The 24,965-nt window shown below is 40.2% G+C and overlaps 1 protein-coding gene across 2 annotated transcripts; it reads left to right on the top strand.

Moving 5' to 3' along the window:
• The first annotated feature begins 38 nt into the window (after positions 1–38).
• On the top strand, positions 39–18,036 carry SLC39A9 (solute carrier family 39 member 9). 2 transcript variants are annotated; one of them, XM_066551889.1, is made up of 8 exons: positions 39–211; positions 410–527; positions 2,796–2,904; positions 5,994–6,185; positions 8,588–8,656; positions 9,826–9,911; positions 11,798–11,932; positions 13,646–18,036. In XM_066551889.1, the coding sequence occupies exons 2-8, from the start codon at positions 432–434 to the stop codon at positions 13,874–13,876; spliced, it is 918 nt and encodes a 305-aa protein (XP_066407986.1). In that variant the 5' UTR covers positions 39–211; positions 410–431; the 3' UTR covers positions 13,877–18,036. The 2 variants fall into 2 exon arrangements, with proteins under 2 accessions (XP_066407986.1, XP_066407985.1); XM_066551888.1 differs by having other exon boundaries at positions 39–527.
• The last annotated feature ends 6,929 nt before the right edge of the window (positions 18,037–24,965 follow it).

The raw sequence follows: 24,965 nt of genomic DNA, 5'->3' as shown, positions 1-24,965 counted from the left end.
GCCCGTCCCGGAAGGGGAAGCGCCGAGTGCCACTTGGCCGCCGGGGCAGCGGCCGTGGGCACGGCTGGCAGCGGCCGTCCCGCACGGTCCCCTCGGCCCCGCCTGACGCTGCCCCGCCGCGAGGAGCCGCCTGCGTGCTCGCCGTTCCCCAGCTCTCCCTCCCGCCTCCCCTGGGAGCAGCACGGTACGGGTGAAAGTTCCCCCGCCTCAGGTGAGGGCCGGGCCCGCCTGCCGGTGGCCGAGCCGCTCCCGCCCCCTGGCCGCGCACCCCTGGCTGGGGGCCGAGCCGGCCGCTGCCGCCGGGAGAGAGAGACATGGCTGAAAGCCTCTCCTGGGAGCTCCGTGTCTGCACGGGTTAAGGCGTGCGGTGCGGAGAGGTGGAAAAGTTGCTGTTGGATTTCACTTCAAGGGAGCGGACAGAAAGCGGCGAAATGGACGACTTCCCCTCCATCTGCTTGCTGTCCCTGGCCATGCTGGTCGCCTGCTATGTGGCAGGAATTATACCCTTGGCAGTTAATTTTTCCGAGGTAAGACAGCTCCGCCAAACTGCTCGTTGGTTGCTAAAGGAGGAACCAGGGAGATCTCCCAGTGGGAGTTGGTGCCGTCCCCTTGTAATAGGGCAACGCTGTTAAGGATGAAGCTTTATCTTTAAAAGTTATGAGTGCAATATTAATTTTCATCCAAAAGTGCTGTGTAAAATTATGCTTGTTTCACAGTGGTCATTTAAATTCGTCAGATTTGAGTCTGGTCTCTGCTACAGGTGAAGTATCGGCAGGTAGTGTAAGGACACGAATAAGCATGACTATTCTTAGAAGCTTGTGTAAGAAATGGCTGAAGTCAGTGGTTATCTCTTTTGTGCCTGTGGGCTACTCAAATTAAGGCTCTTAAAAGCAATTCCAAGAACATTCTTGGAAAAAAACTTTGATTCACAATTTTACTCACAGCTTGCACTGTTGAGAATTAAGCCTTAGCTCTTTGATTACTGTAGAACTTCAAGGTACTGCCCCGTGTAACTCAAGGCATTCTTTCAGAAAAATATCTTGGATAAATAAGGTACTGTTAAAGGAGAGGGAGGGTTTCACAGTTTGGGTAAGTTCCCAAACAGTACAGGAGTTCCTGATTAAACATCTTTGTGTACTTCTAGGAAATAGTTGTTGAGGTGGTGGCAGTTGTCACAGTCTCTGTAGGTTTCCTAATATCCTCTGATACCCAAGGGGTTTTGCTCTTTCTGAATGATGGTTATTTTATAGAGGCATGGTGTAGTGAGAGATTAGTTGTATTGTGGTAGTAAGAGCACTCTTATAAGGGGTTCCCATTTCTCTTGGAAAGCAAGCACTTTTGGGAAGCAAGGTGCTGGAGGAGAAATGTGCCTTTCTTCTCCATCAGGTCAGAGGGCTGCATGGAGTTTTAGCACTGCTTACTGTGTTGCTCTTGTTTTTTTAACATGCAAACGTATTTAGCAGAAATTGTTTGATTTCTCGTATAAAGGTGTATTCCTTTTGCCTCTGTATGTAGGCTGTTTTTATTAAATTTCTGTCTTCCCTACACCTAGCTATTTTGTACTGAAAAGGAGATGGAGACTTGCCTTGAAATGATAACTTGTCCTTTTAACAGATCTTTAAAATTCACAGGTGCCCAAGTGAAGGCAAGCTTTACTACATATTTGCAGTTGTAATAAATCAGTATTACTTCTGACACTTTCCTCTGTGTTTATGTGATATGCAAAAAATACTGTAGTATTGCAGATAAAAATAATGTTTTTTCCTTGTATGTTATGATATCTTTGCATAATTACTTTATGAACAGCAGATGTTGAAAATTTATCTTCTCGTGTAGATTGCAACTGTATGACAATTTCCCAAGTGTAGTTATTGTTTGTGCAAGTTTACAGTGCATGTTTGTGGGAGCTTTACACTTGTTTTAATCTCTTGCATATTACTGTTGGAGTTGTCCCCAGTAATGCTGCAGCTGTTCCCTTATGGTCACACTTGGTTGGCTTTCAGGAAGCTGGTTGTGCATCTCCTAGAGCATCCTGCTTCTCCTGTGCAAGTGCTGCACATTTCAGTGAGACTGAACAGTTTGTGTGGTTGCAGTGCATGAAGGAGAACGGGTGGCACAATAATGATAAGCAACAAGTGGTTTCCTGCTATTCAAATGCTGCTCTCTGTCCCTGGGCCTCAGAAGTTAACATTAGTGTTTTGTTGGTGCTCAGACTTGTCATTGAACATGGAAGGTGATGGTGATTCTGCCACTGAATGTGTGCTGCACAGTTGTTAGGGGATCTAAACTCCCATGGCTGCTACATGTTATATGATAGGGGTTCTTACAGGAACTGAGTCATGGCCTCTGCTAACTGTCCTATTGTAGACCTTATTATATGTTTATGTAATTGGATTTTAGTACGTGGCTTTGACTTTAACCTGTCAGTATAGTCAGAAGGAAGTGAATTGAGGAATTTATTGGTGAAACAGAATGTAATTAGTTTGGGAGAAAGATGCATCTAAGCTTTTTGTCCCAAACTAGAATATAACTAGGAAGATAACTCTAATCGTAGCAAGTACTAAGAAACTATGTGGGGTTTTTATTTTTGTTATAGAAATTATTCCAAAAATATGAATAAAATTATTATTCTTTACTATAAAAACATTATGTTTATATAGTGTTGTTAAGGTTTAATTGCAAATTCTCAATATTTATGTAACAAGTAACCCCCTTCCCCAACATCTGTTAATAAGGGAGAGTAAAGAAAGTATTTTCATCCTTAAAGATGATACTTGTTTTGTACTTAATTGCAGGAGAGATTGAAGTTGGTGACTGTTCTGGGTGCTGGGCTCCTGTGTGGAACTGCCTTGGCTGTCATTGTGCCAGAAGGAGTACATGCACTTTATGAAGACATTTTGGAGGGTAAGAATCAAACCCAGATGGCTTCATTCAAGAGAACTTAGACTGTGGTGTGTTATGATATACTGAGGCTTCTTTTTTGAGTTTTTAAGAAGAGATTGATGGAAGAGCTTCACAGCAGTATGACACAAAGCAGGCATAGAAATGCAAAACCACTATAGGCATGATATTGCACATATTGAGGGGTATGATCATGCAGATTGATGACTCTTACTGAGTTATCCAATCATTTGTGGCTTTGGATACTGTACTATTCCTGGAATAACAGCCTTTTATGACAGGTCATGTGTAGTGTTTCTTATTCTGGGGAGAGTTTAACTTCCCCTGGAACTTGAAAGGAGGTGTAAGGGTGCCTTTGGCAGAGAATGAAATTGTGGAGTGTTTGCTGCTTCTCTTTGTAGTTTAGACTGCTTCTCATTAAAGCAATTGCAGGAGGTGTTTTACAAATCCCTGCCCTAATAAGAATTCCCTCTGAAGCTGAAAAGCATCTTGGAATTAATATACGTAGCTGAAAATTATGGTTATATATTATGGTTGTGGCTAATTTACAGAGTAGCAGGCATTTCTTCTTGGGTAGTGATACACATTACAGATCTGAATCTCTGTGTTCAAGCATCCCATTCTAGTTTGCTGTCACTGTTGTAACCACCTCATCATCTCTAATGAAGAGCTCAAAGTGAGCAGAGATTGTGTCTTGCAGGGATGTTTGTGTGGAGCATGTCTTACAGCCAAAAGCCTTAACAGACCTCAATTTGAGATTCTGACATTGTTTCAAATAGCCAGGGCTCATCACCTCTGTTGGGAGCGCACTTTAAATTTTGGTTTTGCTTGCAGACTTGTGCTATGAGATGACCATTGCATGTATGAGATTTTTCCAGTACACTCAGAATCAAAACTTTAAAGGCAAATGTCAATGGCTCACTGATTGCAGGGGAAAGCACTATAAAGTTGATGCTGTAGAGAACCTTGCAAACATCTGGTGTGCTGCTGTTGCTAATTTGGGATTGAGAGGCAACTGTAGTCCTTTGCTTTTCCTGTAGTACTGGGTTTTGTGTTTCTAAACTTCTAAATTTCATTTTAGCAATATGCTTTAATGTATACTGTTTTAGCTTCCACTAAATTTATGTTGTTCTGCTTATATTTAGAATAAATAGGAGATAATATATAAAATCATTCTTTATCAAGAAGTGAAAGAAGCTCTGATTATGCCTTTATACTATACTATAATTTGTGCACTCTGATGTCAGATGTCTCTAATGAGCTGTAGTGGGTTTGCTCTCCATTCAATTTTAATTCTGAGTCGACTGATTTTCTCTTGTAATGGTACAGCTAGCAATGAATACAATTGCTGTGAACATTGGTGGGTTTTAACACTTTTTCACCAAATGGGGCATACTATTCATGTATGACTCAACAGCTTGCTGTGTAGAGCTGTATGGGCTGTGACTTTGTTTAGTGTATGGCAAAAAGACACTTCACAGTACTGCAGTAGTAATAGCAGAAGTATTTACCTAGGGAAAAAAAGAGTTTGTGAATGGCTTCAGACTCAATGTCTAACTCACAGTATTTTGATTTTGTCTAACAACAGTCTATCTGATTTTTTTTTTTTTTTATATTGCAAAGGGACAGAACTAATGGATATTACAGATTTAGCTACAAAAATTATTTCTAGTATGTTTCCTGGTAAAGTAGGATATTCAAAATTAAACTTAAGACTATGAGAACAGCTTTCTGGTTTTTTTTCCAAGTTCACCTATTTGCATAATTAAATCTAGAAAGATGCAACTAAGGGAAACTTTGACATATATTCATATAAGTGGAAAAACAAAAAGAGAAATCTTTGTTTTCCCTCTTTCAGGTGTAGCTTAACTCTGACTGGTTGCTTGATAGCAAGCAGTTTAGTGTTTTCCATTGATATGGAAGTAATTTACTATTACTTCTGTATTTCCCTGTGGGTAAATAGGCTGTGGAATAAACAACTTCTGATTTTCAACCTTGTAGGCTGAGAGAAAATAGCATATCATAACTTGGATTATTCTTTGATTATAAACCTGTGTAGTGAAACCTTGGTTTGGGTGCTACTAGCAAATAAAATTCCTTTGCTGACTTCAGTCCTTTGTTTTAACTGCTGAAACTGTATAATTCCTTTTCAGAAAGATTGTCCTGAGTTATACAATTTTATGGCTTGAAATGATCTGAAGCAAAGTCAACTTCATAATATAGATGGCAAAAATCTTATGTGGTCCAAAGTAATTTTATTGATGAATCTTGTTCAGCAAAGATCTGTGTGAAATCTTTGCTACCAAGCTTATTCTGATGTGCTTTGACTGTAGCAATGGCATGGTGACATTTTGTATAGTGGGAAGAACATACACTTGTCTCATCCAAGGGGAAGTATGAATATTCCAGCAAGACAATGACTTGATAGAGTAAGTCAAGTTCTTGCTATAAGTTTTTAAAGCTTCTGAAGAGTAGTTGCCATCCAAAAGACCTTCCAAAAATGAAAAAACCATGGGCAAGCTTTAATAGCTGGTGTAGGGAAAGGAAACCACACATCATTCATCCCCAGGGCTTGGACTTTGGGTTTCTGGAACTGTACTGACATTTATAGGTCAGTGTGCTTGACTTAACTATTGTTGTAGTCTGTATCAATGGGGTGTATCAATACTAGCTTGTTTATATCTCAGCATCAGTTAATCTTCTTAAAGATGGTATTAAATCTTTTCGTGGATGGAACCTATTTTATTTTCTCACTTAATTGAAGGTAATGAAGTAACTGCTTGATGGTATCTCTGAATATTGACAAAACGGGCAACTTCAGTTAAAACAGGAATTATACAGCAATTTTTGTGAATTAATTTGTATTTAAAATGCAACCTAGCTTATAACATATTAATACTTTCTTTGTTTTTCCATGCTGAAGATGTATGAGGAGAAACCAACCAGGCTTTGCTAAGAACGTTGTCTAAAAAAGACCATAACCAAGGACTTCTGTGTATTGTCCAGGAAAGTGTGAGGAAGGCTTTTGGCAGAAGAGCAAAGAAGTGACTGTGTCATGTTTAGTCTCCTGATGTGTTTGCTTGCTGTCCCAGGGAAGCACCACCCAGCGAGCGAGATGCAGCACGTGATGGAGTCTGAGAAGGTAGCGAACATCCCGGCGGTGCACGAGCACGGCCACGACCATTCCCGGCTGCACGCCTACATTGGGGTGTCCCTTGTCCTCGGCTTTGTCTTCATGCTCTTGGTGGATCAGATAGGCAGCTCTCATGTGCACTCTACAGATGGTAAGTAAAGATTCACTTCAATTAGACTTGCTAATTAGTCTTAATTTACAAGTTGAAATTTATTTCTTTTAATGCTACCAGGGTGTAATTTGTCCAGTCATGTCCAGAGTTTCAGTAGGTACTTTAAAAACATAAGCCATAAGCCACGGTCCATGTGAAATGTTTGTGCTGGAAATCTATCTCAAAATTCACCATAATTTGGGAACTTGCCTAAATAACATGTATGAGCACGTGTGGTGTGGGGGTGGAGGGTGACTTGACACTTGAATTACTGTCTGTTTTTAGGGGATTTCTTTGGCTTTTCAAAAAACTTCAGTTGGTCTTATATTTGTTTGTTTTTCCTACTTAATTGTCTTATATGTAGGTAAAATTTGCAAAGAACAGCAAGTTATCTTAAGCAAGATGGCAGGAATGATTAGATGTAAGCTCTGGTATTTGAGCTGCATAGCTGGACCTCCCACACTGTCTAAAGCCTCACATACTTCCAAATACTTCTTGCTTTATGTAAAGATTTGTCAGCTTCGTGCAAGACTCTAAAAATGCCTACAATTGCTTTTGTTTCCTGCCTGTGACTTTATGCTCAGAGTGTAGCTTGAAATGCACCAAAGGTGTTGTGTCAGTTGAAAAGGTATTTTATTGCCTTTGGCTGCTCGTTTTCTCCCACACAACATCCTCTGATGCTGGAATTTGGCCCTGAAAAAATAAGGGATTGATCTTAAAGGAAAAGTAAAACACAGACAGGGGGATATGTTTTGGCTGGATTTTGTCAGTTCACAGTGCAGCCTGTTTTTATGGGGATACTGTGGTGGGACAGATGAAAGGCCAGTGCAGGGGCTATGTCACTTGTGTACTCCTGAAGAAGTGTAAGTGGAGCCACAGCCATTAGTAGCTGATTTTCAGAGCTGTTCTAAAGAAACACTGGCAATGAGGATGTCAGGGAGATGCAGATGAGCAACTTCCTAAAAGATTCTTGGTTTGTATAGGTTATGACCCTTTTCTATGTCTCTGATTATAGCAAGTACCAGGACAAGACTGTGATTTGTGTTAGAGATACACACTACAAAATAGGATTATAAGTGAAGTTTTATCTAGCCTCTACCTGTCACAGGAGATGTAGCAGTGTTTTTGTAATGTTTTTTAAAGCAACTGAAGAAAAACACTTTTTTCTTGAACCAATCAATGTCTTGTAGTTTATTACCTATCAAATGACTAGGTGTTACTTTGTCTAAACTAGAAAAATTCAGTAGGCCAGAAGGAAGGTATGAAGTCAAATGTGATTCTTTGTGTTTAGTAATCAAAAAAATCAAATAATCAAATCAATCCAAAACAATTGTAAAGGAAACGTTTTTTATGAATATCTCCTCCTGTTTGACATGAGTGTACCATTGCCATCATGCAAATGCAGCTTGTGGAATTAATTTCTTACGTGGCTTTCCCTTCATTCAGAAGATAAAGCTGACCAAAGAGGATGCATTAGTTTAGATCTGACTCTTTGGGAAGCTACATGTGTGCCTGGGAATGAAGAGAGACTTGGGGGTAATGGGCAAGGCAGGAGGAAAGAAAAGGACTGGAATTTCTGTTTTGGCATCACTGCAGAGTTACAGCAGGTGTGCTTACACTTGTTTTACAGAACACTGGGATAATTCAGACATGGCTGCTCAAACTGTCTGAAATTAAACAGTTGAATAATAAGATGTTTCTACACTTTGTAGGGCTTAACCCACCCTGCAGTGATTCTTTGTAATGGTTTCACCACTGATTGTGTAGTGGTGGATATTGATGTTGCCCTGTTGTGCTAACCTGCAAATGTCAGGCAATTCTGGTCAAAACCGTGGATCTCAAACAGCTCTGGCTGCATTTCTCCTTTGTGATATATAACATCAAAGGGAAATCTTTGCAACTGGTGCTGTGACAAGTAGTCTTTATTGTTTACTAGGAACTGCCAGGGAATCACTGCAACAAAAACTGACCCAGACTGTCACCTGAAGGAAACTACAAACCTTGAGCTGTGTGGAGAAATATCATCCTGACTCTTGAAGCAGCTCTGAATTCTTGGGATCCAAAAATAGCTTTTCTTTTTCTTGGTGGCTCAGACCTTTAACATTTCATTTGAGGAGGTTAAGAAAAACATCTGCTTCTGCCTATGAGAGAGATCCTGCAAATTGCAAAGGATTGTCCGTAAGTCTGTCACCTGTTTGTTGGCAGAACTTCAGGTGATGTGAAGGTGTTAAGTGTCAAACTATTTTGCAGTAAATCTAATGCAGAAATACAGAAGCTGGTAGTCCTGAATACAACTGCCTAAGCAGCTGGGGGAGTTATGTACAGTGATACTTACAATATTTTTTCTAGCATAATTTATTAATTTGATCTCTTTCTCATAACTGTTCTCATGACTGTTTCAGATCCAGAAGCTGCAAGATCAGGCAACTCCAAAATCACCACAACACTGGGACTAGTAGTCCATGCTGCAGGTAATGTGGGACCTATTATTAGTCCTTGACAAGTATATGTATTGCTGTGTGGGTCATCTTTAGGTGGGATGGAGACATTTGGGTTTTACTTTTGGAGGTGGCTTTTTAAAAAAGAAAGGAAAAAAAAGGCAGGGAGAACTAAGGATCTTTCCCAGAATTAACTGGGAGCTCTGATGGTTCATGGAGTTTTATTTGGGTACAGAATTTTCTCTTTTACTCTTTACTTTACTCTTTTGTTTTTCCCATGTGAAAGGTTGTGTGATGCTCACTCTCTGCCTCTTCAATTCCTTTGCTGACTCCTTTAGCTGCTAAATTTCAATACATGCTAACAGATTTGATAAGTTGCATGAAACACCTTTGGGGTTGCTTGTTGGTTGATGGGTTTTTAAAAAAATACTAATTTAAAACAATAGTATCTTGTAGGGAAAAAAAAGGACGTTATAAGGTGGAGCACAAAGACTTGACTGAAAGCCATGTGGGCTGACTTGCAAGGACTGACTGTTGGGTGTGTGTTACAGTCAAGCCATTGTGATTTTTCACTATATATGTATAGTATAAATGTGGTGCTCTTTCATGTCCTGCTGAAGGTTGTTGTCTAGATAAGTCAGAAGATGTTGATCAAAAAGATACTTCTTCACCAAACAAAGTGTGTATATATTAAGGAGTAGTATAATATGCATTTTTTATTTAATTTAGACAGTGTAATTATTGTAAGTGATAAAAAATATTTACAATAGTATTTATATTTGAAAAATAATTTCAAGGGTAATAACTAAAAGTCTTGCAATGCTTAGTATCTAAAACTAAGATACTAAGCATTGCAAGTATTTTTTAATTAGAGAGGAAATCTCTTCTAGTATAGAAGAGTAAAACAACTAAACTTGTTACTTATTCTAGTTTGAAGGAATGTGTTGATACGGAGTAGATTCCCATTGTGGTTTTTATGGTCTTGGGAAATATGAGACAGCTCTTGTTGAGGCTTTTCTGATGTTCTGAAATGTTATGGCTTAACAAACAAAGGCAAGTGAATCCTCTGTTGGGCTGCTATTGTTAATGGCAATTTTCAGTAATAGAGCTTCTTAAATCAACATGTTTTCTACTCTCAGCCTTTGAGGGGGTGGGGAAGCTCATGTGGAAGAATAATCTATGAATCTGCACTCCTTTTTCAGCTGATGGTGTTGCATTGGGTGCAGCAGCTTCTACTTCTCAGACTAGTGTCCAGTTGATAGTGTTTGTTGCGATTATGTTGCACAAGGTGAGTCATCATCAAAAAAATCTTACTTGTTCTTCAAAAGACTGTTAACACAAGAATTGCTAAAGATCTACAGTTTCATTAGTGATGTAATACAGAAATGTTTAATGCCATTGAAATGGAGAGATTAGTACAGTGTCAAGGACCACAAAGCAAGGGTATGAGGTATGAGAGGAAGAGCACATGATTGATGCTAAGTCTGAGTGGGGTGCAAGTGAGAGACAATTCTGACTGCCTACTGCCTGCCTTGATAGCAGAGGTTGGGAAAAGTCTCCCAGAGGTAGAGAGGGAAGAGTAGCTCATGAAAAAAATGTGTCAGCTTCACACTGACTTCTTCTGAAGCTGGTATGGTAGTGTTTATTTAACAAACAAAAAACCCCAAGGTTATTATGTCTCTAAGAGACATATTCCAAGAAATTCTAAAGGGTGAGACACAGAAGGAGATGCTAGTGCATTAGGAGGAAAAGCAGTTTCATGCTTAGTACAACAGTCTTGGTTCTGTGATGTTCATCAGGAAATGGGGAGAATATTTGTTGTGAAGGGTTTTAGTGTTTGAAGGATTAGTCTTTTGAAACCACTGAATATCAGAGTACTAAATTACAGCAATTAACTTGTGCTTACCTCTGTTGTAGTAGCTTCAACATCACTCATATACCATTTTTGTAGGAAAACAAAAACCAATTTTGCTGATGGTAACAAGCAAACAGTGGCTCTTGAAGATGGAGAGATCTTTGCTGAATACTTATGTGAATGTGAGCCTATTGGCTCTGTAGGCTCTAAACATACCTGTGCAGACGAAATTTGCCTTATGGTAACACATGCATGGATGACAGTGGTTAGTCATAAATTCATATCAGAAATCATACATAATTACATGTTCAAAATGTTAGGAAATGCCTATCTATTATGTCTTTTCTTCAATGTTCATACAAGTAATTGTGGTTTGCATAACTTTGAGGGTGGCAGTGTCACTGTCTCATCTTGGAGCTTAACTTATGGCTATTGCCAGGTGGAACTTGATTCTGTTATTCTTAATGTTCTTAAATGACTTGTGGAATGATACAATTTTAGAGGAGGAAAATTTCTCCTGTGAATATTTGGTAATAGAAGAGAAACTTATTTCTTCTCTGATGTCTTTTTTCTATTCTTTTGATCCTATCTGATTCTTTTGTCTTTCTCATCTCTTTTTTCACTCATTATTTCCTTCTATGTCAAAAAAAAAAGGGATTCTCTGTATAAAAATGCTTAAGGTATTTTAGTTTTATGTCTTACTTTGGAAATGTCGGGGTGGATTGCTATTGTTTTTGTACAAGCAAAAGTATAGTAAATTCTGTGAGTAGTGGGACATCTATGCCTTTTGGGTAAGAAACTGGATGCCAGCAGAGGGAGAAGGAAGTGTTTGTTTGCTTCCTGATGAGAACAGGAATGAACTAATCAAAAGAACTCAAGTCTTTGTTAACATGCAGGTTGACTCTTACCTGTCTTTGGGCAATTGTTTCCTTCCCCATGTTAATTGTAGAATTTTCCTACTGCAGATGAAAAAAACTGTCTATCTAAGGACGTGTGATAGTAACAGGATGAAAAAGGAAATTACCCAAGTTGATGGAGTCTTAGGAATTATAGCAATGACTATAGTCAGAATGAATATTTTAGTATTTGTAATGACTACACAAGTATGTGTTTTTTGATAGCCAGAACATGAGTTTCCATTAGGTTTGGTTATTAGGTTGGGGCAGTCTGCAGAATGCTCCTAATTTGGGTTAGCTGCACCCACCCTGAATGTCTTCCAATTCAGTCCATTTCAATGTAGTAAGTCATATTTCAACCTTTTCTCATTTTTCAGGGCCTTTAGGAGGTATTGCACTAGCAGTAAGTTTTGTTTTTTGCAGGCACCAGCTGCCTTTGGCCTGGTTTCCTTCCTGATGCACGCTGGGCTAGAACGGAATCGGATCAGAAAACACTTGCTGGTCTTTGCCTTAGCAGCACCTGTTATGTCAATGGTGACATACTTAGGACTAAGCAAGGTAGGTCCATGGTTTTGTTCTGCCCAAAATCTACCTTAATGGTGAAGTCTGGGGAAAGGACTGTGATATGAGTTTCATATTACACAATTCCAAACTGTTTGAGATATTCAGCAGAATAAGATTTAAGAAAAGCTGATGAAAAGGTAGCAGTATGAATGCACAAAACAAATAATAATCCATGCATTTCACATCAGAATCAATGACTTTATAGAGTTTGGTGTTGGTTTTTTTTTAAAGTCTGATTTCTCTTTTTAATCCTTTTTGCTGCTCCCCACTGAGAACAATTTATTCAAATAGCAGGTTTTATGTGATGCCTATTTAAATAAGTAATTTTCAGCATTGTTGCATGCATTCTTCTTTTAATATGTAGGAAGGAAATAATCTCCTCTAGCATCCCCCACCATCCCAGAAGTGGTCCTCTATATTCAAAGTCTGTGTCAGAAGTTGAGTCCTCAGCTAGAACAGTCCTTGTGCCTTACTCCATAAAGCATCGCTGTGTCTTCAGTCTGCACAACAAATGGTCTGTGAAATGGGACACTGCACATGAGTTTATCATCTCTGTCCAAATTAAATGTTTCTGCTTCTCATAGCATGTCCTGGGATGCTCCTGTATTTCTCAGCTGTGGTGTGTCCTGCTGGTGTCATGCTGTGGTGGCCTGTTGTAAAGGATATAGCGTGGTCTCATGAAACTCAAGGCATGAAAGGAAAGATTAAATAAATCATCTGGGCTAATCCTTTACTTGCTGGATAGGATTTATATTTGACATTATAGTACAAAAGACAGCAGAAAAAAGGTTGGGTCTGTAAATAGAAAAGAGAATTCTCTTTGAGCACTGTTTTGAAGTGTCCTCATTAAGGTGGGGTTTACATGTTGCCGTTCAGAAAGAACAGAGAATTGGTAAGGCATCAGGACTGTCACAATGGTTTTATAGTTCCAGATGATGTCTCTTTCTCTTTGGAAAAATGACCTGAGAGTAAACACAAGAACTAAGATTACACCTGAGTTGGAAAGCATTGAAGAAGTATTTGAATCTGATATGCATGGGTTTACATTTCATTGCATTTACTGTTGTGTAGCATATCTTAATCTATTATGAAGGTGAAGAGGTGCTCAGTTTTGATGCAGAAGATGCATTTCGTTGTGAAGTTTGCATGGAAATACTGGAAAAGTTTTGGGTATTTAATTCTACATACAAATGAAATATTTAATGAGTGATGTTCTGGGACTTCGTTCTGAAGAGCAGTGGAGAAGATATTTAAAGGTTAATGTCTTATTTGAACCCCTTGTTCAGAAAAAGGGAGGAAAAAAGTCAACCTTGAGCATCCTCCCTAAAATTTGTGGCTTTGCAATATGAATTTTATTTTTTTTCAAAACCTGTTTGGTATATTGGCTGTGAGCTGATCAACAAGATGCTTCAGTAGACTCTAACTTCTTTCCTTTTCTGAGGGTTCTTTTGTAAGGGTTTTTTCTTTCGTAAGTCCAAAGAGAAGTAACTAGCAGGAGGGGTGTCTTTCTGCTCCCTCACAACTTCAGGGTGCCAGTCACTACATGTAAGGTGCAAGACACAAAAAAATCACACTAAACCATTGTCATTGTGAGAAGAGACTTGATAGAAATCCTACTGTTCCTGGATACTGGGAGATTTTTTAAATTTTTATTACTGATTGAAGAACTTCTGCTTTTTCTCACTTTTTTTGCTCTTTGTTTTTCAGAGCAGCAAAGAAGCCCTTTCAGAAGTCAATGCCACTGGAGTTGCTATGCTGTTTTCTGCTGGGACTTTCCTTTATGTCGCCACAGTTCATGTCCTCCCAGAAGTAGGAGGAATTGCTCATAGCCACAAACCTGAATCAACTGGAGGAAAAGGACTCAGTCGTCTGGAGGTGGCAGCCCTAGTATTAGGATGCCTTATTCCTCTAGTTTTGTCCATTGGACACCATCACTAAACGCTCAAATTTCAGTGTTCTCAATAAGACATGAGCAGTAAATGTCTGCTGCTCCCTTTATCATTCTTTTACCCATCATTCATCCCATCCACTTTATGGAGTTCAGAGGGAATTCTGATTGCAAAATGAGAAATACTGGGAAAGTTTTTAGTGTAGCAAAATGTACTTTGGCAGCCGGACACAAATTCTCTGTAACTTTCTTTTCTGAAGACATTTGCTATTTTAATTGTTACTTCTGGCCCTATTCTCAGGGAAGATGGAACTTGAAGTTTAAGAAAGGTGAGCAGGAAAGAATATAGCAACTCCTCACAAAATTGCAATCACCAAAGTATCCTGCAGTTCAGCTTTCACAGCTGAGAGCAAAACCCAAGGATGGCTGCGTTGTGGGAGGTTGAAGTCTCACTAATGAAGAAGGGGACTCTCCCCCATCGGTTCTACATTGTCCTGGCAATGCTACTGGCCCTTGTGATGCTTGTCACTAATTGTACTGCAGAAATGGGCTGCGCTGGGAACTCTATATAACACTGCTGCTGTCACAGAGGTGTCACTTGATAGGAAAGAAATTATGTAGACAATGTGTAGGATTAGAGGAAGAAATCAGCTGGTTAAGAAAGTGCAAATGAGTTTTGCAGTGTATTCCATTGTTTAAGACAAAGGATAGAAGCAAGGAGAATAGTGTTTTGATTGTTTATTCAATTGTTAATAAATTCTAAAAAGGACTGTTTCTTGGGAGATAGTCTTCTGCCAAGTCAGTCAAGTCAGCAGGAATTATGTCTTGGCTACTGGGATACACTAACGCTTCTATTGAGAGAGATACCCATAGTGCCCTTTGAGATAGAGCTGTTCTGGGCTCTGAGGAGTAGAAATCTGATGGAGACAGCTGTTGAGGGACCAGAGAACTTTACTAGCTCATTTTCAAAAACCTGAACTGCTGAAATCCGTGGGGGGCTGTGTGGGTTTTTCACTAAATAAAGATATTACGGCTATAAAGATGTTTAGTTAAGTATTTATGCTGCAGATAGAATACAAAGTGTTTCTAAAGGAGTTCTGGACAACAAAAACTCAAACCCGCCAAAAACCAATCTGGTGGGTTCCCAGTGGACCTGTTAGACATTTTGCTTTTCCTTTGGGAATTGTTCATTTGCTCTTGCTGATAAGCATTAGTTTTGGTGAATCTACTGGAGGACTTTCTGCCAATTGCTGATGTCTCTCACTAGAGAGGAGTGGGAAAAGACCCCTCTGTTTTCAAGGCACAGATTTGTCTTACTAGACACTATTTCCCTTATGTAAAACATGTTATACTCTAATGTGCATTGGAAAGTCAGGAATGTTTGACATGCACAGAATCAGCATAAAATTCTTTCTTTAGGGGAAAACTTTTTAATGCTGGCCCCCTTATAAGCTATACTTTGTCTGCACTTTTTGAAGATAACATTGCCAAATCTATTTTTCTTTTTTTGTTGTTGTTTTTTTTAAAAAGAATCTTGAAGAAATATCTTCTTAACTGAAGTGCTTCTTGTTTCCATATGAATGACTATGACTGTTTGTGATGCCATTTATTACGTAAACTGCAGAGCCCATTGTGCCTCATAACTTCTTTACATTTTTGTTATTGTCCTGTTTGTCTGTTAGTTCAGAGAGTAATGGGTATGGCCTGTCTCTTGGACTAGTGATGGCTTTGTCTGTTGGCTCTGCAACAATACTGATGAATCCCAGGATTGAACCTAGTATTGATTCCCAGGAGTGCTTGTTCATTTGTGTGTTTTACTATGTAAGATCAATGCAAAATTATTAGAAGTCATATTTTCCCATAAGACAGTATTTTCAGATAGAATTAGTGCTTCAGACCTAGACAAACATTTTTTTTTAATATTAGACCTTCAATATTGTGTTCTGAAAAGCCACTGCAAAATTAGTAAATTAGTTATGTGGATGGGATCCTCTTCTGGGTGTTTTTCAATTTTTTTGGTCTGTTTTGGTTTTGGGATTTTTATAACATACGTAATGCAACTGGTAAGTTACTGGTTTAAAAAGTTCAGCAGGACAGGTTCCTAACACATGCAATTGATACACAGGGATGTTTACTCCAGAGTTCTGTTCTTCCTGATTCCCCCCTAATTACCTTCTTCCTTAATAATCTCACTGTTTTTATTTGTGTTTAAGCTTTCCACATAACCATTTCCAAAAGCTGGAGGGTTTGCAAGAGCAGGAGATAGCTTAGTGCAACATTAGGTGCTTGCATTTCATAAAGCAGTAAGTTACTATTCTTTGACCTCTGTCCTGACACTTGCATCCCCACCCTGGGAGTTGACACCCTGCCCCAATTCCCCTTTAGCCTCACTTTGTGTATAACAACAGCAGTGGTTGACAGAGACTTCCTGTTCCATGCCATTTGATCCCGGCTGAAGCATGTGGATAGGACCTTTTCACATGGATCAGTGTGTAATGGTGAGGGTGTGGCAGCCAGGTTTTCACTGCTGACACAACCTCTGGCATATTAATCACAGGTGTCACTGCTGAGAGGTCTTGTCATCTTTCCATTTTCCTGTCCTTCACATCATGTTTCCAGTTTCTGGGGCAGCCATCAGAAATAGTAGTACTCAGTTTAATGATTCATGAAGTATAGGGGCCAAGTTACAGCAGCAGGTGAAGGAACTTGAATGGAAACATTGGCAACTCAAATTTGGCACAAAAATTCTAAAAACGTACATTTTGGCATTTGGTTAAGTGACAGAAGACTTCAGTGACTTTTATTTTTTCTCTACCCATTTAGAATTAGCAACAGCATGTTGTTTTGGCTGCCTGTTATCACTGAATTATTATTTTCAATTTGTATTTGAAACTGCAGCGACTAAAGCTTTTGGTTATGTTGATATGGAAAATTTAAATTTTATATTATCAGACCTTTCCAAATTTTTAGTACCAAATGGAGGATTATTTTCTTGATGCAGAGTATTTTAATGAGTTAAATTAAATGGTCCATTTTATTATAGCCCTTTCTTTTTATCTATCTCCCCATCTGTCGCAGTAAATACAAGCATTGCGTGTAGTCAGGGCCATCTGGTATCATTTTCTACTCCTCTGGAGACCTTGGTGCAAACAAATTCCTCTTACTCTCTTTGTAATATCCTCTCTGCCTGTTTTTTCTTCTGTGAGGTAGGTGGCAGTAGGTTTAGCAGGTAAATGCTTAAACCAAGTGCCAGCCATGTCCCACTTTCCTTCTGTAAGTCCCTCCGTGAAATCCATAATCTTCTCATCACCTGTTTCTTTTCAGTTAATGATTTCCTAATTGGTAATAGGAATTGGACTAAAGCTGTTACTGTTGATCCTCATGTCTTCAGGTACTTCCCCTACTGTTCTTTTATTGTTCCTCTTATAAAGAAGGGAAATATTTCTTTTTCAGCATTCAATGACAGAGGCAGAAGCTGCGCTAACATTAAATTAAGTAAGGATGACAGAGCTGTCACACCAACACAGGATTTTTTGATTGTTTTGGCTTGTCAGGTGGTTGGGTGTTAAATACAGAAACCCACTGCTGACTCCAAAGAACTATTTCCAGGTGGATTATATAAAAGCTGATCTTACCCAAGAGGCCCAGGAAAACCACTGTATTTATTCAGGAACTAGTTCAGAGCCTTCAAGGAGCTTTTGACAGTAGCAGGTGTGTCCATGTGATATCAGCTGATTGCAGAAAAGAGAGAGATGTTGTGGAATAAATGCTCCTGCTGCTCCCTTCCTGTTCTGTGCTGGCCCTTGGGAGAAGAGAAGGAAATTGTACTTGTATTCTACTGAGGGTGGAAGGAGGAGGAGTGATTGCAGTATGGTGGGAAAGTTTATGATGAATATCGGATTCTTTACCACAAATTTCAGATTCCTGTTCACATCAAACTTCTTTTAATTTTTTTTTTCTATACTGTTCTATCTCCTAGCAGCCTTGGCTTTCCAGGGAAAAACATTGTGTGGTCATTGTTGTTTACCTTACATGTTTCTCCATGTATGGAACTGTAATTTTAATGTCTTTTTTCCAAACCATTTGTACACAAAATCATTCCATGAATGGCTGCCTTATAATTTTTCCACTTTAATTGTGAATGGTTAAAATAATATTGCCGTTTTCAATTTGTTTTATTATATTAAATTTTTACTAGGTGCAGTGCTTCGGAGTTGGCTTGTCATTTACTGCATGGGGTTTTCTGACAACTCTAATAGAAAGAAATTACAGTCTTAAATGGATGCAAGCGTTGCAGACAGTGTTTTATTTTTGTGGGAGTGTGTTTACTGCTTTTCTTTATGATGTCTGAGCACCTCTTGCAAACCTGAATGTGAAACTGCACGCTGGGAGGCAGTGTAGCAGGTGGATTTGGATATGGCTGAATGTGTTCAGAGGTATTAATGCAGAGATGATGTGACAGCTCTGCTTGAGTGGGGCATTTGGCCACTCATGTCTCTCACAGAGTGTTTAGGAGCTGGCATTGCCCTGATGCTATCTCCTGCACCCCCAGGAAAATCTCTGGAGCTTACAAGGCTGAGACCTCTTTGGAGGGTAACAAGGAGATGATGGGCTTAAGGTTGCTCTAGACCACTGTAAAAAGGCTTGAGGACCCTTTGAAACTAAAGGAAATCCTCTTTTTTCCATCCTGTGCTCTCAGTCTCTTGTCAGTCCCAAACCAAAAACCTGACACTGTCTGGCTCCATCCCCTTTGCACCCTTCTCTCAATTTGTATATATTGATGAGATTCCTCTTAAAGCTGCTGAGTTGACATAGTGTATAGGTATTCTCCATACTTTCCAGCTGCCCTCTGAGCAGGACTGGGGTTTAGACCTGCATTTTCAGAAAAGAGAAAGGGGAATGGTGCTGTTACAGGATGAGTGATGTATGCATTTACAAACTTCATGCATCTATTTAAGAGATAGCACTTGATGGAGATTATTCATAAGCAGTTCATTTAAAAAATGGATTTATGTTTTTCTGCTGTGCTTCCTGTCTTCCATTCTTTTAGTGTATTTAGTAAACATGTCACCTCTGTAACTGGAGATTTAATCACTGTAGCCTGTGGTAAAGCCTTTTGGAGATGTGAGGAAGTGGTTTGGGTGCATTTATGTTACAAACTTAAATTTAGGAGCTGTGGTGTTGCAGGCTTCCTGATGATTGCTGTAGAGTGTTCCTTCATTTGTTAAGGAAATAAAAATGTACATCAGCATTTTTATGAGCGACTTGTTAGGGATGAGCACAGCACTAAGATGATGAGCTGTCATCTATTGTTCCAGCTGACAAATTAAGCCATTCTTCTACTGATATGTGCAAGCCTTATCCAAGTATCCCTGCAGGCAGAATTGCACAACATTCCACCCTCCTTATCACAGCACTTCTCCCCCTTGTCTGTGATGTTGAGAGATTAACAAACTGTTATTGTGGATGGGGGTTAAAGAAAAATGCCTCGTTCAGAAAAACTTGTAGACCTAATAAAAATTAAGCTGTATCATGCTGACTGACACCAAAGCTACATAGTATTTGGAAACTCTAAAAGCAGAATGACATTATTAAGGGAAAATGCTTATTGTGCATCTGTGTGCTCAGCCAGTATTTGAAGTGGTAGTTAACTTATGATCTATGATTATAGTTATGTTGGAGTCTGTGGAGGTTAATGGGTTTCTGCTGTCTGAAGGAACACTTTCATTGAGATACTCCTGGTTACACAGGGTTGAAGAGGCCTGCTGAAAGCCCTGCTTACAAGCCTTACTACTACTTCAGGCAAGTCTTACTGTTGCACCTCGTACTCAAGTGTTTTGTGCCCTCAGAGGGCAATGCTATCAGGAGGATGAGTCGAGTTTTAAGACTGCAATGGATTTCCCATGTTCTATTGTCTCTTTTTGACAGAGAAACTGAGAGGTGACTGATCTTGAACAAAACTTTGTACCCTTGTACCCTTGGTATCTCCTCTGTGCAGACACTTCATGTGAAGGTGACTAAGTACAAGTGGATGGCTAGGCAGGGGATCTGGGAGCTTTTCCATGTTTATCCCTACAATCTAAACTTCAGCATCATGAAGAAAGCCTCATCTGCAAAAGCTGTGTGGCAGCATGGCTCACAGGAGAATAAAAGGACATGGCCCTCTTAGCCTCCTGTATGTTGTAGAGAGCAAAGTCTTTGATGCCCTTCCTTGACAGATATTTTATCTTTCATTTGGCTGCTTGCTCTCATCATTGCACGGTTTGTAATACAGCTGTCATGGTCTGCTGCTATGATAGATGGCAGCAGTACTGTGCCTCTGTACTTAGGTAACCACTTGAGACTGTGGATAGGAAGGAGGCAAGAGGTGTCTTGTGCCTGCCCTGTGTATGTTTGCAGCAGGGTCCTGACCTTGCTGGGACTGGCTGGATGAGCAGGACCAGGAAGGAGGAACTTGAAGTGGTGGCTGCTGGGACTAGAGCTGAGGGGTATTGAACAATGTATAGGGGAAGGCTGTGAAGAACACTGGTGGTGTGGGCCCTGCAGTTTCCACTCCTGAATGAAGTCCTAATTGTAGTGTCTGTACTTTTTAAGGCCTTGCCTTCGGTGATCACAGCAACGGTAGGTGTAAAGGAAGCCCAGAATGAGTATATAAGAGCAATTGTGGTCTCTGTGCATGTGTGAGGCATTTTACAAACTTAAGATTAAATAAAAAGAGGGGTTGGCCAGTTTTGTTTTCCTGGTTGTGTATTTATTGTTTAAAAGTTAAGCCTATGAATTTCCTTGTTTTGATCAAAGGGAAGAAACCGGGTAGAAATTGGTGGATTACAATCAATATTGATACCTTTGCAGTTGAAAAACACCTTTTGGATAGAAATCCAGCAGCTAACCTGTTTTTAGAAACTTGGAGAATTCAGATATACTAACTGGTGTTGAAACAGCTAAAGAGTGTGTTTCTCCAGAATGGGCAGCCCTGGATCTTATTTGCTCCTTGCTGGATTGTTTTGTCAGATCTGAAATGTGCCTGTGGTTCTCTGGTTGTTTGCCTGCCTTAATATGCAGAGGTATTACATTTCCCCTCCTCCATTATTCTGCCAAGGAAATGCTAACAAATCCTTCTCTTTTGAAGGACTTTTTTGGCTGTCCATGGTACCCAAACTACTGCCCTGGTATATGTATTCTTGTGATGTTCTGGATTTACTAGCAGTGTCACACAGGAGGAACAGTGGCTGAGGGAAATCAAGTTACATGCTTAGATTCAGACAATGTTCCGAGTTGGAAGAGATCCACAATGGTCATCAAAGTCCAACTCCTGACCCTGCACAGGACAACCTCAGTCAGATAAGCAGCCTATTTAACTACTGAATCTCCAAGCAATTTCTGTTTGTCAGCCATGTGATCATTTTCTAGTATTTAGGCTTGATGGGGGAGAAACTGGTGCCTTACAGGAAGCCTTCAAAGATAGCTGACCACTCTGATGTATTATGAAAAATGGCTTTTTAGCAGAAATCTCTGCTTATGAGAGTAAATGAGTTTTCTTCCAGAAGAGATATCTTAGTAGGGTTTAAAAAAATTAAATTTATATTCTCTTCATGCTGAGAGAAAGAATCATTGATTAGTGAAATAGTCATTGGTGTCAGTTCCTGAGAAAGCTACCTCCCAAAAGCCAAGCTATGAGGCTGGCTACTTGCTATCAAATCCCTTTGCTTCGGTAAATTGGTATCTTATTTTCTGTCTTCCTCTAAGTCTCTTGAAGTGTCTCTATATCCACAGCAAATAGTTGGATTTATTATGATTATTATTTATCCTGGACCCTCCAGCATGGATCTGAGTGTGTTTGAAGGGCTGGGACTAGTGAAGGGCTTTGGCTGGAACAGGTCACTGAGACCATGTAATTCTTACCAAGGGATGATAAATGGGGTTATACATCTCTAAGGGTGATGTCTGATGGGGTTGCAAATCTACAGAGGCACTTGACTTTAATGCCACTTGCTGAGTAACTTTTCTTTGAGTTCTGCAAAACAGCTCCAACTTTCCATCTGACACTGAAAATTTATTCATTGTGCTAAAGAAACATGCTGTGTTAGTGTATCTCACTAGAGGTGAATTGATGGTAGTTGCTTTTCTACTTAAAATAGCCTCTGCACACAGATGTGCACCTAGGAAGCTGTAGCATCACTTTGGGGAGTACATGTGACATTTTGTCTTTGCAAGAATGATGATCATAAATGAAACTGGAGCTGCACTTCACTTCTCCACATTGGTTGGATACCTGCTAATAACTCCCATGATTGCTAATGTTTCTCAGGGTTAAAAATGGCTATGGAGCCTATCAGAAGCTGTAAAAGCAAAGGGAATCTGCCTTACTGGAAGGTAAGATCTGAATCTCTCCAACTCCGCAGCAGCTCTGATCCATCTCAACTTACTGGCCCTAACCCAAGAAGCAGTTTGTTCTTTTCTGCATAACACAGTATTGTCAGGTTGCCCAGACCAGCAAGATGTAACTTTTCACTTAAAAAAAAAAATACAAGCCTCCTCAGCAGCTGAAGTTAGTATGTGTCTCCTTAAACTGAAAGAGAGCATCTTTGAGCTGGAGAGTGGCCTGTGATGAAGGCACATGGGGTAATTCTTGGGCAGTTCCTGTGCAGGGCTAAGAGTTGGACTTGATGCTGCTTGTAGGACCCTTCCAACTCAGAATATTCAGTTAGGAAATATTACTTCTGTATAGCTTGCACTGCTGTCTGCTTCAAACATTTATTTTTAGCAAAATTTTATTGGCTTGATGTGTAGGAAAAATAAAGACAACATATTAGTAAAATAATTGCCATACCAGTGCAGCCTGTTGCTCCAAAGAAAGGTTTTCTGATTGAAGGTCCAGTGCTGTCTCTCAAGGATGTACAGATGTGTTTCCCCTTCATTAGATTGGTACACACATAAGGGACATGTTAAAAGAGCCACTATTACTGCAAATTACTGTGTCCAGACACCAGCAGTTGCAAAATTCACCTTGCTGCTATCTATTGCCCTAGCATTGCTGGCCGTTCACTTGACAAAAGCAAGTTGCTCTTTCCCTCCCCTGGCCTGTTGACTTTAAAGAACTTGCTTTAACTACTCAGTGCCTTGCTTGTCTTAGAGGCCTCCAGATTAAAAAAAAAATTCTTTTTGATGTTCAGAGCTAGAAACCTCTTTACTCTCTTAGTCTGTGTGAGGTAAAAATAAGAAAGAATGAAAAATAAGTAAAGGGTGAAAATCTGTCTCATGGCAGGTTGCTGCTGTCAGATCTTTGCATTGTTGGTGCAGTACAATGGCAGGAGCACTGGATCATTACATGGGAGCTCTGTGGCTTTTCACTAGACATTTACACGGTTAAGTGAGGCTGTAGGGCCCAGATTCATTTTTACCCTTTGTGCAACATAATTTGAGGGAAAATTTTCCTTCTCCTGGTTATGAGTAGTATTTCCTTCTTGGTGCTGTGTACAGAAGGTCATCTATGGCATTAATGCTTCTGTTCCGCAATGCAGTATTGTATTCAAGAGTTAGAGCTCAGGTGAGATGGAGGCAGTATCTGCTGCTCTCTTCTCCACTCTGTGCCTTAATGTCACTCTGAAATGGGACATGTCCTGCTGCTCTGGGCATGTCCTGTCTGGGACCAAAAGGTTGGTCAAAGCCAGGGTGAGAAGAAGTAACAAATCATGGTATTTGCTGGCTCTCTCATCTATTGATCAACTGTGACTTTTATCAGGGATCTGCATCTCTAATTTCTCTAATACTGAATGCAGCCTGTGAGCCTGAGGCAGGCTGTCTGCACCTCCTGTCTTTAAGATGCTCTGCAAGTGCCTCTGACTGTACAGAGCTAAGTGAGCCATGTCCTGTGGTGTGACCTGGCCTACAGCACATCCCAGGTTTCTGATCGGGGATGGGGAAGGACCATGTGTCTGCACTGTGTTTCTTCTGAACAACTGCATTGGGAAGGGCTGGCATCCAACAATTACAGCATCAGAATCTATTCACGTGGGATGGCACAGGTTAAATCAGGAGCAGATACCTCAGCATATATGCATACATGCCATACAGCATGTACATGTCTGTATTGGTTATGGGATATCCCAAAACCACAGATGGTTTAGCAGCTGGGATTCTTCCCTGAATTCTAATCCTGGAGGGGAGGCAGGATGCAGTAAAGAACAATATGAGGATAAACTGCTTTCCTGTGGGCATTGCAAAAGAGAGGTTCTTTTGGAGAACTATGTATCTGTAGAGGGAGAAGGAGTTTCAAGGGAGAAACAAGGACATAGTACTCCCACAGCAACCTTTTTAATCAGGTTCCCTAAGCAGGAGATGAACATGGACCTGAGCTGTGTGACATATTCCTATGTGTCTGTGTTGGGGCCAAAAAGGAGCTGGTACCTAAGAGGCAGGGCAGAGGCTGTTCTTGCCACCTCTCCAAGATGCAGCAAAACATGAAGGCAGGCAGAATTTTATGCTCTAACTTTGATCAGCAATGGCCCTTTAAGGCAGAGCAAGGCATGCAGTGTGGACACTGCCCAGTCCAAACCCAGCAGCCACGTGAACTCTCCCCAGGTGGGCAGTGCCAGGCTGGCACAGCAAGGCCCCCTCACCCTCCCCAATGACAGAGGGAGTCTGAGCTGGCTGGCTCCCACTCACTCTGCCCCAATTTTCCTCAGGACAAATGAGAAGAACCTGTCTCCAAGATTTTGGGAATATGTGTCAGAGATGCCTGTCAGTAAAACATCCGTCTTGCCCTAATTTCTGCATGGAGTGCTGCAATGTCGAGTGAAATAACCTTCCAAGCTGGCTCTGGTGCAGAGGTATTTTGGCTTATGTTATTGCTGAGAGCTTTCTTTCTGATGAGCTCTTTCTGCCTCTCTGTGTTTCTGATGTCTGACTCTCTTCACTCTTCTTTTTCCCTTGGGCTGGGATGTGTGCTGTTTGCAATGCATCAGGAAGTAATACGCAATGAGAAAACTCTCATCATCTGTGCATCAGGGAGAGAATTACTGACTGAGTGCTGAGCAGTCAAGTTATTGATTCAAACCAAAGCCCAGTCTCTCTGTCTGCTGGGCTGGTTACATCCTGCTGGTTCATTGCATTTAATCGGATTCCCTGAGCTGCCACGCA

This window comes from Molothrus aeneus, chromosome 6 (assembly GCF_037042795.1).
Source record: "Molothrus aeneus isolate 106 chromosome 6, BPBGC_Maene_1.0, whole genome shotgun sequence".
Lineage (NCBI taxonomy): Eukaryota > Metazoa > Chordata > Aves > Passeriformes > Icteridae > Molothrus > Molothrus aeneus.
This window is presented reverse-complemented; position numbering and strand designations above follow the sequence as displayed.